The 12,726-nt window shown below is 41.3% G+C and overlaps 1 protein-coding gene across 3 annotated transcripts in view; it reads right to left on the bottom strand.

Moving 5' to 3' along the window:
• The window catches only part of LOC126100146 (splicing factor, suppressor of white-apricot homolog), a 161,737-nt gene extending 155,382 nt beyond the window's left edge, over nt 1–6,355 (bottom strand). The window contains exon 1 of one of the 3 annotated variants that reach the window (XM_049910688.1): nt 6,021–6,355. In XM_049910688.1, the coding sequence (XP_049766645.1) occupies nt 6,021–6,208 (188 nt within the window). In that variant the 5' untranslated portion in view covers nt 6,209–6,355. The remainder of the gene's footprint in view (nt 1–6,020) is intronic. The other 2 variants (XM_049910686.1, XM_049910687.1) reach the window with 2 other exon arrangements.
• Nucleotides 6,356–12,726: the final 6,371 nt, after the last annotated feature.

Here is a 12,726-nt window from a genome sequence, read left to right as displayed (position 1 = left end):
TCACATGCTTGTTCCATTTCTTATCACTCTGCTACGTTATGCCCAGATATTTAAACAATGTGACTGTGTCAAGCAGACACTATTAATGCCATATCTGAACTTCATAGGTTTGTTTTCTGTACTCACCCCCATTAACTTACATATTTCTACATTTCGGTCCAGCTGTCATTCATCCCACCAGATGGAAATTTTATATAAGTGACCTCGTATCATTCTATAGTCATTAATCTTCAACAACTTCCTGTATGCTCCTCGGACTAGCGTTGATTTTACTTGATGCTATCAGGATCAAGTCCTGTGATGGTCTGTCCGATGTGGACACACGTTTGACATATCTAGACTGGCAAAATGCAATACCATTTACCTGATGCATTACTGTTGTTATCGCTCACTTGTGTGGTTTTGTGGCCATGAGACCAGTGTCGGTGAACGTTCAGTTACTTATTGGTTTCCGCTTGTCGCAAAGCGTTTTCAGTATTTATCAAGTACAGACGGCACATAGGTAGACATAGGCTGGCTGTGTAAGTAAAAGAGTGAGCATTTGCGAAATAAGTATGGGTAGTGCAAAAAATTTGTGGGTACCTAAGAGCTGTGAATTATTGTTTCAGGAGGTTGGAGTTCTGAGGCTGTTTTCAGGGTAACTGGGGAAAGTATGAAGAGAGTATTTGCTGGGTTAGATCTAACTAATGAGTTCATTCAGGAGTGGTTCACTAATATTCCAGATTATTTTGCTTCATATAGCGATTTGGAGAAAAGACAATATAATCAATTAACTGTAAATCATAGACTACATCTACATTTATACTCCGCAAGCCACGCAACGGTGTGTGGCGGAGGGCACTTTACATGCCACTGTCATTACCTCCCTTTCCTGTTCCAGTCGCGTATGGTACGCGGGAAGAACGACTGTCTGAAAGCCTCCGTGCGCGCTCTAATCTCTCTAATTTTACATTCATAATCTCCTCGGGAGGTATAAGTAGGGGGAAAGAATATATTCGATACCTCATCCAGAAATGCACCCTCTTGAAACCTGGCAAGCAAGCTACACCACGATGCAGAGCGCCTCTCTTGCAGAGTCTGCCACTTGAGTTTGTTAAACATCTCCGTAACGCTATCACAGTTACCAAATAACCCTTTTACGAAATGCGCCGCTCTTCTTTGGATCTTCTCTATCCCCTCTGTCAACCCGATCTGGTAAAGATCCCACACTGATGAGCAATACTCAAGTATAGGTCGAACGAGTGTTTTGTAAGCCACCTCCTTTGTTGATGGACTACATTTTCTAAGGACTCTCCCAATGAATCTCAACCTGGTACCCGCCTTACCAACAATTAATTTTATATGATCATTCCACTTCAAATCGTTCCGCACGCATACTCCCAGATATTTTACAGAAGTAACTGCTACCAGTGTTTGTTCCGCTATCATATAATCATACAATAAAGGATCCTTCTTTCTATGTATTTGCAATACATTACATTTGTCTATGTTAAGGGTCAGTTGCCACTCCCTGCACCAAGTGCCTATCCGCTGCAGATCTTCCTGCATTTCGCTACAATTCAGAAAGTAAGAGACTGGGACATGCACTTCTACTATTGCATTAGGAACATTGGGTGCCATATCCATTTGGGGATCCTTGTATGTTCACTTGGTTGAGTACTGTCGGCAGATGAGTTTGCCTAATAGATATTGTGTGTTTTGGTGTTTTCTAACACTCGCAGAGAAAAAGTTCAGGCCAAATGTTGGTTGTTGAATTGGAAGGGAGGAAGGGGGGGGGGGAGTAGCTGGTGTCGGTTTGCTGTTTTAGTTTGGGATCTGGATATGATGTGGTAGCGTAGTTTCTTTGTTTTTCTGTTGGGAATGGGGAGGGGCGTTAGGAGGGATGGAAGACAGACACAAAGCAGGAAGTTTTATGTTTTTTAGTATTTTTGTTCCACATGTTTTCTGTTTATTTGAATAGGAATGTTTGTAAATTGATTTTAGTGTGTTTGGTGGGTGGTAGGAGGGTGTAGATTCTTTTTTAGGGAGCAGGGGGGGGGAGATAAGGTAGAGGTTTTTTTTTTTTTTTTAGGGAAAATTAGGTGTAGCAAATGCTTTATTTCTATTTGGCTGTAATCTTTTCATTCTTTTTAGTTAGCTTTCTGGGTGGTGCATTGTGGTTTCCTGTTTTTCTGATTTTTTGCATGAATGCATGTTTTGAGAAGTAAGTACATTAAAATTAGTTCTTGGACTTTTTGCTTTATGGGTAACGTTTGGTGGATAACATCAATTTCTTTCCAGCTAAGCAGGTTAACTGAGGTTAATGATAGCAGATGCACATTCACACAGGTGTGTTACTTGGCTCTTTTGTGAATATTGTTGTTGATGAGTATCATGGAGATGTGTTTAGCCATGTAAAAAATGGGGAATAACTATATCTGTATAACTTTGTAAAGGGTTTATGTTTTGGATTATCGTTTGTCATTCCCCAGATTATTCGGATACTGCTGCTATGTCTTTCCATTTGCGTATAATTACTTCCATTTGGCGGGAACATTACGCAATAAGAAACTATTTTAATATGACTGACATTACTGTAATACCTACTTTACTTACTGCAATTAATATTGTATGTAACTCGCACTACACACACTGCAATGGAAACTAGACAGAGAATCTCTAAGAACACATGATTTGATGTAAACGATGGCATGAGCAGTAAAAGTAATGTGTACGCTACGTAGAGAAAAGGGGTCTTAAGACTGAATCTTTAGAACTCAAAAAATTTGTTGTATGTAACCACAGTGTCCATTAAATCCTCCATACACAACAAACAATTTTCATTTTAGTCTCTAGTGGAATCACAAAAACTGAGCTTGTAAACAATGAAACAAATTGGCACCGACCGTGAATGTGCTGTCTATACATCAAACAAGTGTAACTTAGGTAACTAGAAATATTAAATTAGGGAGATGATCGCTTGGCAATAATTCATATAAATTTCAGGAATTTTTGGGCTATCACCCACAACCTGTAGATGTATTACATTAATTTTTATAAGGCAATTGGGAGCTATTTGATGCTTCTTACAGAAGTTCCCTTTCGTTGTGACATCAACTGTGATATATGTTCACAATGAAATTTTTGTTTACTGAAGTTAGGGTTACTTGCAGCAGCTTTTGGCTAGTATGTGATATTAGGTCCTCCTGAATTTTGGTCACAATGATAGATCTGTAGCATAACAAGAGGTCTATAGGTCTATGTTACGCTGAAAAGCGATGATTTGGTTGCGAGTTGGGAAAGCCAATGAATGTGAATGCCACATAAAGGCTGTGGCAACAGACTGAACAGCAGCGTAGCCTAATGTTTACCATCATGCTGTATTGAAACTTACTTTACCACATTTAATGCACTTTGCACCATGAAAACTAAAACCACAAGGTAAATTCAAAAACACATTTAAACTAAAACCATAAGGTAAATTTAGAAACACATATTAGACAATGGACACATCTCTAACAAATATTCTAACGTATATTATGTTCATATATCATACATAAATCACTAAAAATGCAAGGGGGTTCAGTACATAGCTTTTACCCTTGTGAAACACTTATGGCCAGCCTCATGAAATTTCTGGCGACTATACTGATGAAAACATCAAAACAGTCTATCAAGCAACATGTTACAGCACACCTGTACATTATCACTGTTTCGGCACATAAGTTGACTGACTAAAAACAAAAATTAAGCATTTGGTAGTCTGTCTACTGTATGCCCTATATCGCTTTTAATGACATATATAGTCAACACCACCAGGATGAAATGACAAATTGTACTTCATTCATAGTCCAAGATATGGGTCTCTGTGATGAAATGACGTCACACCACAAAAACAAGGGAATGTCAAGCAAAGTGAAGGAAGAATTAAAAGCTAGAAATTGCAGTCAAATGTAAAATACCATTACGTAAGAAATCTTACTCCCTGAAAGAATGCACAGTCTACTTCTCTGGAATGCCAGGAGACTGGAATCTAGGGAAATAAAGCTTAAAAAGATATGCAAACTACACACATCATTTGAGAAGACAGTGACAGAGGGATTACTACTCTGTGATCTAGAATCTATATCTAATTCTAGATCTTTATTTTGCAGGTCTATCTTGATCATATAAATTTTTTACATTTCACTATGACCGGTTTCGGCTGATGCAATCTTCAGATCATAAAATATTCTGATGTAGTATCAATGTCAAACTAAACATCTAGGTACATAGTAAGTGCACTTACATGTTTAGTGCACTTACTATGTAACTAAATGTTTAGTTCGACATTGATAGTACATCAGAATACTTTATAATCTGAAGATGGCAGTAGCCGAAACCAGTCATAGTGAAATGTAAAAAATTTGTGTGATCAAGACAGACCTGTAAAATAGCCAAAAATATGATCTGACAAAGGCATTCTCAGAACAGGAAATTAATAAACTCAACAGCTATTTTTTTCTTTAATTCCTGAATAAAAACTCCACACCAATATATACACAAAGCAACAAACACGACAATACATGTAAATAACATCTCCCTCCAAAAATACAATCAAAACAACAGGACAACTGCAGGAAATTGGGGGTTTTAGGGTGAGGACACGCTAGCTTAAAAACACGATCACAAAAAAATTACAACATTCTGCTACACCAACAAAAATCTGCAGGACTAGAACTCTTCCCTTGACCTATATAGGTCAACCACAGGTGACAATACCAAAACAGCAATACCTACAACTAAAAATACGAAAATTGGAATCTGACATTACCCTTGCCCTATATAGGTCAACACCAAAACCTACAACTAAGAAAATGGGAATCTGTTATTTCCGGTGACCTATATAGGCCTAGGTCAACCACAACTGATATCAAAAAATAAACACATACAACTACGAAAAATAAAACCAAAACCACAAGCACAACCTCAAAAATCCAGAAACCAAACATACCTACATAAATCAAAACACATTCAAAACGTCATAAAAATACAAAACATCACAACTCTGGGGGAAGGAGGGGGGGGGGAGGGGGACACGACCAATTACTTCCTTCCAGCAAATTCCGGCACTGCAAACTAGATCGGTCACCCCAACCCCACCCCCCTCACCACACAGATTATATATATTTATATTACACGTTTTATCACATTAAAATCAACAGAACAATGACATGCCAATAACAAACAAATAACACCACACACATAAGCAAAAAAAAAATTATAACTCGTTGAAAAAAACTTCCAAACACCGTCGCCAACGACTTCACGCATGAAACACCACGCACCACCAGGGGGCACCATCAAACACAACGAAACGAAATCTACAAACACAACCAACTCATAACAGTGTGCCGTAATGACGTCACACGCCACAACACCCTTACGGGTCAAAACAGACGGGTGGAATAGGACGCTTCTATTCACCCAAAAAGGGCGATTAATGAAAAGTCTAATTATCGATATACGTTCATTGGTGTTGTATTCGATGACAACAAACCACAAATGTTTCTTCTAATCTTATGAGTACTCAACCTTCCTTATTTCTTTTGAAACCACCATCATTAATAGGTTGCAAACCACGTGAAAACAAATAACAATAGCCTTTTGCACTGGAGTAAGATATCGAGTACTCGTAAAAGGGAAACTAGTTCCAATGACATGAAAAATGCTTGACATTCATAAACCATTTACCTACATTTGTTGTTCACGTTTACCATTATCGACCGGAGCGAAAACAAAACTTATCCTGTTATCCTGGCCAGATAGTCAATAAAAAGTAAAAGTCAAGATCAAATTAACAAAGGAGATAACGTTCACTCAATTTGTTTCTTCTGCATAAAAACACATCGGTGACTAGCTACTCACTGTGCAGACAACATTAAGTCCTCTTACTGATGACACTAATATCAAAGGTAATTGTAACAAACACACCAGCAAACAAGCGTATAATTTTCTGATTAGAAACTGTTCTATTTACAATATTTTATTAGTGTTCCTACCTGTCGATTTTCAGCGATTCATCTCCCATCCACGGTATCAAATGTTTCCCTTGATCAATAAAAAGTGCCTTTTCATCATCACGAAACAATTTACACGAATATCCGAACACAAGAAGTTCTTCATCCTCTTCTTTTTTCCGAAGAATACCGGATTCACTAATACTCCAACCTCCCCTTTTAGCAGCCATCTTTACAGATTTAAGTCCAAAATACTGCAATCCCCAATGCAACCAATGTAGTCAGAGATTTTTAACCAGTGCGATGTAATCTCCTTGCTTTGAGAATAGCAGAAACTGTTAGAAAATGGGCGATTTGCAGCCTGTAATTTTAGCGATCGAAATTAAAATTACGATATCGAAGGATTTCATAAAATATTTTCTGATCAGCCTGCTTCGTACGACCAATTATTAATATCGATACGTAATAACATAAAGAAAATAAGCTTAAAACGAGGGAGATCGACGAGAGATTAGCGAAACGCGGGTCATTCGAATCCTGGAAGTTCTGTAATGCAGGATGAGTCTTTCAAAGAATAAGACAGCAACCAGCCACTATTGACAAAGCTATTTATTTACGTAAATAGCGCCGTAACTGGTTTCGAACCGGAATATTCATATCCAGACGGCTGTTCACAAAAATTTACATGTGTTATTGGCTGTTTATTCCCCTCAATAAAATTAAGCGCGATTTTCGATGTAAGCAAAATATTACTGCAACCATTCAGTCCTAAATATTTGTTTACATTGTGTTCGAGCGTTATGAAGGGTACTTTCATTAAAATAGATCGTTTTCAACATCGTCTTTTACCATAGGGTATCACCATCCAAAGGCTCTTTCACCACAAAGGGGAATAAAGAGCCAAAACTTATAAAATCTTCAACAGACATGAATCTTGTGAGCAGACGTGCGAGGCCAATTGACACTAGCTGTCACGTCATGTTCCGTCGAAACATAAAGCAGTGCATTTCAAGTGGCGGCATCGATACTGGCCGTCATGTCATGTCACGGCATACCACCGTCAAGAAAGTTTTGACGGCTGACGTCATCGTCCGTAGTTTATTACATGACTCCCTAGTAAATTTCTGACGCCTGTATTTCCTACCGATACACACTACACGGCAATGCGGCACTTGTAATGCTCTCACCCATCATACTTGGTTTCGTCATGCTTTTCGTTTTTGATTTCAGTTGTCGTAAGTCATTGTTATTCGTTGTTTTTTATATGTTATAAATTGTTTCGTTTCGTTATTTCTTCTGTCAAAATTTGTAGTAGAATGACGAAGATAAATTAAAGCAATGAAGCCATCTGAACTGTACAACATGAGCGTTAGGAGGCTCTCAGACTCCGTTACGAAAGAAGCATTATGGAAAAAAATTGAATTAAAGAAAGTATGAGGTCTGAGTACTAAACATCTCAAAATTTCTCTCATTTGTGCTGTATTTGCGATGCACCAAAAATGGATTTTCAATAGCGCTTCTAAATTACAAGCTCTCTACTATATTTATAAAGTGAATTTTATGCATGCTCGTATTTAATATTTTACAATAAAACAGATTGCAGTATGGCTGGAACTTGAAGGTAAAAAGGTAGTATACTTACACTCAAATTGATTATTAAGTGGAATTTATTTGCATGTTGACTAAACAGTCCATGAGTGTGCTGCCTATTCATAGTGTCCAATAGGCACAATATTTCGGCCATAAGACATGTCGCCACAGTCAGAAGCGATGACGAACTAAACTCCTGAGGGAGTGTGGCCAACTTACATCCCTTTCCCCTGCGAGCCATTCCCTCCACAAGAGCACCTAGGGGACATTAGGGTCAGTGTCTGTGGTAGTGTTGGCAAAGGTGCTCTGCCCACCAGAACATTGTGTTTGCTGAGAGCTTTGTTCATTAAACACAGTGCTGGTTCCTAAGCCTTGCTAAGGTTACAGCCACAGTCTCTGTTGATGAGATCGTCCATGGTACGAATTTCTACAGTATGCCCCCTCTAACAACATTGTTCCAGTATTATTAGAAATCCATGGCAAGATCCTGGTACATTCACACTGCATCACATGATTCTTCGACAAACAGTGCTCTGTGGTCACTGACTTTTTGGAATAAGTTAGTCGATTGTGCCTCTGGTGTTCTCTGCAATCATCATCAACAGTGTGCACTGTCTGTCCAATATATGTCTTTCCACATTGACAAGGGAACTGGTATATGCTGCCCTCCACAAACTGAGATCATCTTTGATGCTTTGTATTTTATTGGGCAGGCAAAAGACTCGGTTCTTCTTCAATATACTGTATGTCCATTTTTTCCCCTACAGTACATCAGTGTACAGTATAAAGGTAGAGGCAGCCCCTTTTTCTGTGGCTTATTCCTACTCCACAGGTGGTACTGTCGTGGTAGGGTGAAAGACACAGCTAATCTGCCATTCTGGGTACCAGTTTTTTGGGAACGCTGTTCTGAGGTGATCCAGCTCCTGAGACAGACTCTCTGCATCTGAGATGGTCGCGCCCTGTGTGCTAGAGTTTTTAGTACCCCATTCCTCTGTGAAGGCTTGTGGAACCTGCCTGTGTTCAAATGCAGGTCGGTGTGCGTTTCCTCCGGTACATACGATGGCCCAGGGTTCCACCAGCTCGTCTCTAATCCGTGACGTCCACGAATGGCAATCTTCCTTTTGCTTTGGTCTACACAGTGAATCAACTGTTGGGATGTATGGAGTTCAAATGCGTAAGGAAGTCGAGGAATTTATCCCTTTCATGGGACCAGATGACGAGCGAGTCGCCCACATAACGAAGAAAACACTTGGATTTCGATTTGGATGACAACAGGTCTTCCTCCTCAAAGTAATCCATATACAAATTAGCGAGCACAGGCGAGAATGGGCTGCCCAGTGCGACTCCTCCCGTCTGATCATAATATTCTACATTATACAGAAAATACATAGAGGTCAGGACGTGCCTGAAAAGGTCGGTGGTCTTCTCTTCAAGTTTCTGACCAATAACCTCTAGTGACACACCGCTGCCAGCGTCTTCACGACCTCTGACGCACTGCAGCAGCTCGTGGAAGGAATGGCTCATAGGAGGAGTGTATATAAGTCAGCTGTGCTGCCTCAGGAGCTCAGTTCATCAGCACACCTGACGATGGCGACATGTCTCATGTCCTAAATATTGTGCCTATTGGTCACTATGAACCAGCAATACACCAGTGAACTATTCAGTCAACAAATGCGTCGGAAGAAACTGAAGAATCACATTTGTATGTTATCACCGCAAATACCGCAAATACAGCTCCCGGAACACTTGCTAGCTCAAATCCGACACAAGAACAGAGTGGCAAAAGAGTGGAAGATCACCAGAAATCAGGCCACCAGGAGGCTGCTCAATCGTCTACAGAGAGAACTGAAGGTAGCGCTCAATGAGCACAGAAACCAGCAATGGCAAAACCGCCTCACAGCTCTCAAAGTAGATGATCACACACTATGGCAAGCGACCAAACAGTTTACAAAAAGACGCGCTAGGATGCCACCACTGCACGGCGAGCAGGGGTTGGTCTACAGCCATGCTGGAAAGGCCAACGCCCTCGCCGACTCCTTCGAGAAGCAGTTCCAAGCGGCAGAACCCCAGGATGACGAACATGAAAGAGTGGTCCGTCGTCAGCTGGCTGTCTTCCTCAATGCCGAGGAAGACCCTGAGGACTAACCCATACATTTTGCCCCCGAGGACGTGGCAAGAGTAATCAGGTCCCTCCCTACAAAAAAGGCACCAGGGCACGATAGTGTCACCAATCAGTTAGTCAAAAACCTCCCACCCACAGCAATCACACACCTCGCGAACGTCCTCAACGAGATTACTCGATCCCGTGTTTTCCCAGCTTGCTGGAAACATGCGGAAGTGGTCGCGATACACAAACCAGGGAAAGACCCTCTATTCCCGCAGCACTACAGGCCGATTAGCCTCTTGCCAACTCTCAGCAAGATCTATGAGCTCCTCCTGCTAAGACCCGTAGAAGAACATATTACCAGAGAGCAAATTCTGCCGGATTTCCAATTTGGATTCCGGCAGAACCACTCTGCCCCACAGCAGGTCATGAGAATGGTTGAAGCAGCCACAGAGGGCTTCAACCACAAAGGCTACTGCGGGATAGTGCTACTAGACATAGCCAAAGCCTTTGATTCAGTATGGCATAGAGGGCTACTCTACAAGTTGTACACACAAGGGTTTCCCGGGAGAATAGTTCAGCTAATCAAGAGCTACCTCTCGAATAGGACTTTCTCCGTCAAAGTAGAAACTTCCACCTCCACCAGAAGGCGTATTCGTGCCAGGGTGCCGCAGGGATCGGTCCTGGGGCCCGTATTGTACAGTTTGTACACTGCGGACACTCCAAAGGCCCCCCTGGTGCACACCGCGCAGTACGCGGACGACACAGCCTTCTACACAAGAAATGCGAACAAGGACCTGGTCATTCGTAGGCTACAAAGGGTTTTAGACGACACAGAAACCTGGGCCCGTCGCTGGCGCATCACAATCAATTCTGAAAAGACGCAGGCAATGCTGATTACCCGAAGGCTCGGAAGGCGCGAACCTCCTCAACGTCCCCCCCCCTCCACCTCCACCTAAATGGAACCCAACTCCCCTGGCGCAGAACCGCCAAGTACCTTGGTGTAACCTTGGACTCTCGTCTTACGTGGAAACCCCACATAGACGAGGTCCACAGGAAGGTCTGCGCCAGAATGTCCATCCTATACCCTATCCTGAACACAACCAGCTCCCTTCCCTGTCCAGTAGCAGTAAATGTATACCAGGCCCTGATCCGGCCGGTAATGGAGTATGCGTGCCCTGTCTGGGGATACGCGGCAAAGCAGCACCTGGACAAAGTCCAGACGCTGCAGAACCGCGCCCTCAGAAGGGCACTACATCTACCACTTGCATTCCCCACAGACGACCTGCACGCCGCAGCCGAAATCCCACTCCTGAGAGAGCGTTTCCAGGATCTGGCAAGGGCCTTCTATGAAGGTTCATCCAGATCTGGAAATGCACTCATCCACTCCCTAGGTCGGTATGACATGTCCCGCGATAAGCACAAGTGCCCTATGACGATCTTCGACGATTAAGTCGAAGAGAAAATCCCAGCACCCAATCCCTAATCCAATTCCTTCCCATATAACACCAGTCATCTCGCCTACCCCAGGCAAGCACCAGACACATTCACAACAATTCATCACATATCACAGACACCAAAAATATATAGAAAAAACACACACACACGTACACACTCCCCCTCACACTTCCCCAAAGAGGGGAATGTATTAGATGAGAGCAGCAGCTCAGGAGCTCAGTTCATCAGCACACCTGACGATGGCGACATGTCTCATATCCTAAATATTGTGCCTATTGGTCACTATGAACCAGCAATACACCAGTGAACTATTCAGTCAACAAATGCGTCGGAAGAAACTGAAGAATCATATTTGTATGTTATCTGGCACTTGTAATTTTTGATACAGAAATGGACTGAAATCTTCAGACACTGCAAACTGGATTTTTTGTGAAGTACATATCATCTTATGTATTAGAGTTGCCTGTTTGAATAAGTGTTTGTGGCAGGGTTATTTATTGGTAAGTATTTCTCTTTGGATTGTGTGTGATACAATTTTTTAAGCATCTGTGGTCAATATTTATGTGGTTTTATTAGCTAACCCCAGTACAAATAATATCCACGGATTATTGGAGACCAAATAATGTAAACCTATAAATTTTTAAGAAAAGGGTATTGAGGGAAATATGACTGTTGCAAAAACTTTGTGCTGGGCTGGGAACTAAATTTATGTCTTCCTCCTCTAATAAACAAGTTATTCCTACAAGCTGCAAACAATTTGAGTCTCATAAATGTCATTTTCATACAAGAGTGGGCTACGGCATCCACGTATATAAGCCGCAGTGATGCGTATGTGCACTTCAAGCATGTAACCAATTGAAAATTATCTTCCAAAGACCTCTAATCCCTTGAGAAAACACTCACGCCAGTTGAGATCACTTGACTAGAATTGACTTGATGTGACGGGCAGTGTGAATACACCCTTATGTCACTGTGTCATGTCATGACAGCCAGTGTGAGTTGGCCAAAGATGAACCTGTCTGTTCAAAAACAATTATGGCGTTATTTAAGTAAATAACAAGCTCTTAACTCACTTGAAATGTTGAGTGCTATCCACAAGGAATTTCAAATTGATTCCATATTTCTAGATTTCCAGAAATCTTTTGACACTGTACCTCACAAGGGGCTTGTAATCAAATTGCGTGCTTATGGAATGTCATCTCAGTTACGCAACTGGAGTCTTGATTTCCTTCAGAGGGGTCACAGATTATAGTAACTGACAGAAAGCCATCAAGAAAAACAGAAGTGTTTTCTGGCATTTGACAAGGTAGTGTTGTAGGCCCTCTACTGTTCCTTATCTATATAAACGATTTAGGAGACTACCTGAGCAGCCGTCTTAGGTTGTTTGCAGATGATGCTGTCACTTATCATCTAGTAAACTCAACAGAAGATCAAAACAAATTGCAAAACGATTTAGAAGAGATATCTATATATGTGCAACTGGACCTGAATAAAGAAAAGTATGAAGTCATCCACATGAGTGCTACAAGGAATCTGTCAAACTTCGGTTACATGATAAATAGATCAAATCTGAAAGCTGCAAATTCAACTAAATAC

This window comes from Schistocerca cancellata, chromosome 9 (genome assembly GCF_023864275.1).
Source record: "Schistocerca cancellata isolate TAMUIC-IGC-003103 chromosome 9, iqSchCanc2.1, whole genome shotgun sequence".
NCBI classification, from domain to species: Eukaryota; Metazoa; Arthropoda; class Insecta; order Orthoptera; family Acrididae; genus Schistocerca; species Schistocerca cancellata.
Note: the sequence above shows the minus strand (reverse complement) of the source record. Positions and strands in the feature narration are given on the sequence as shown.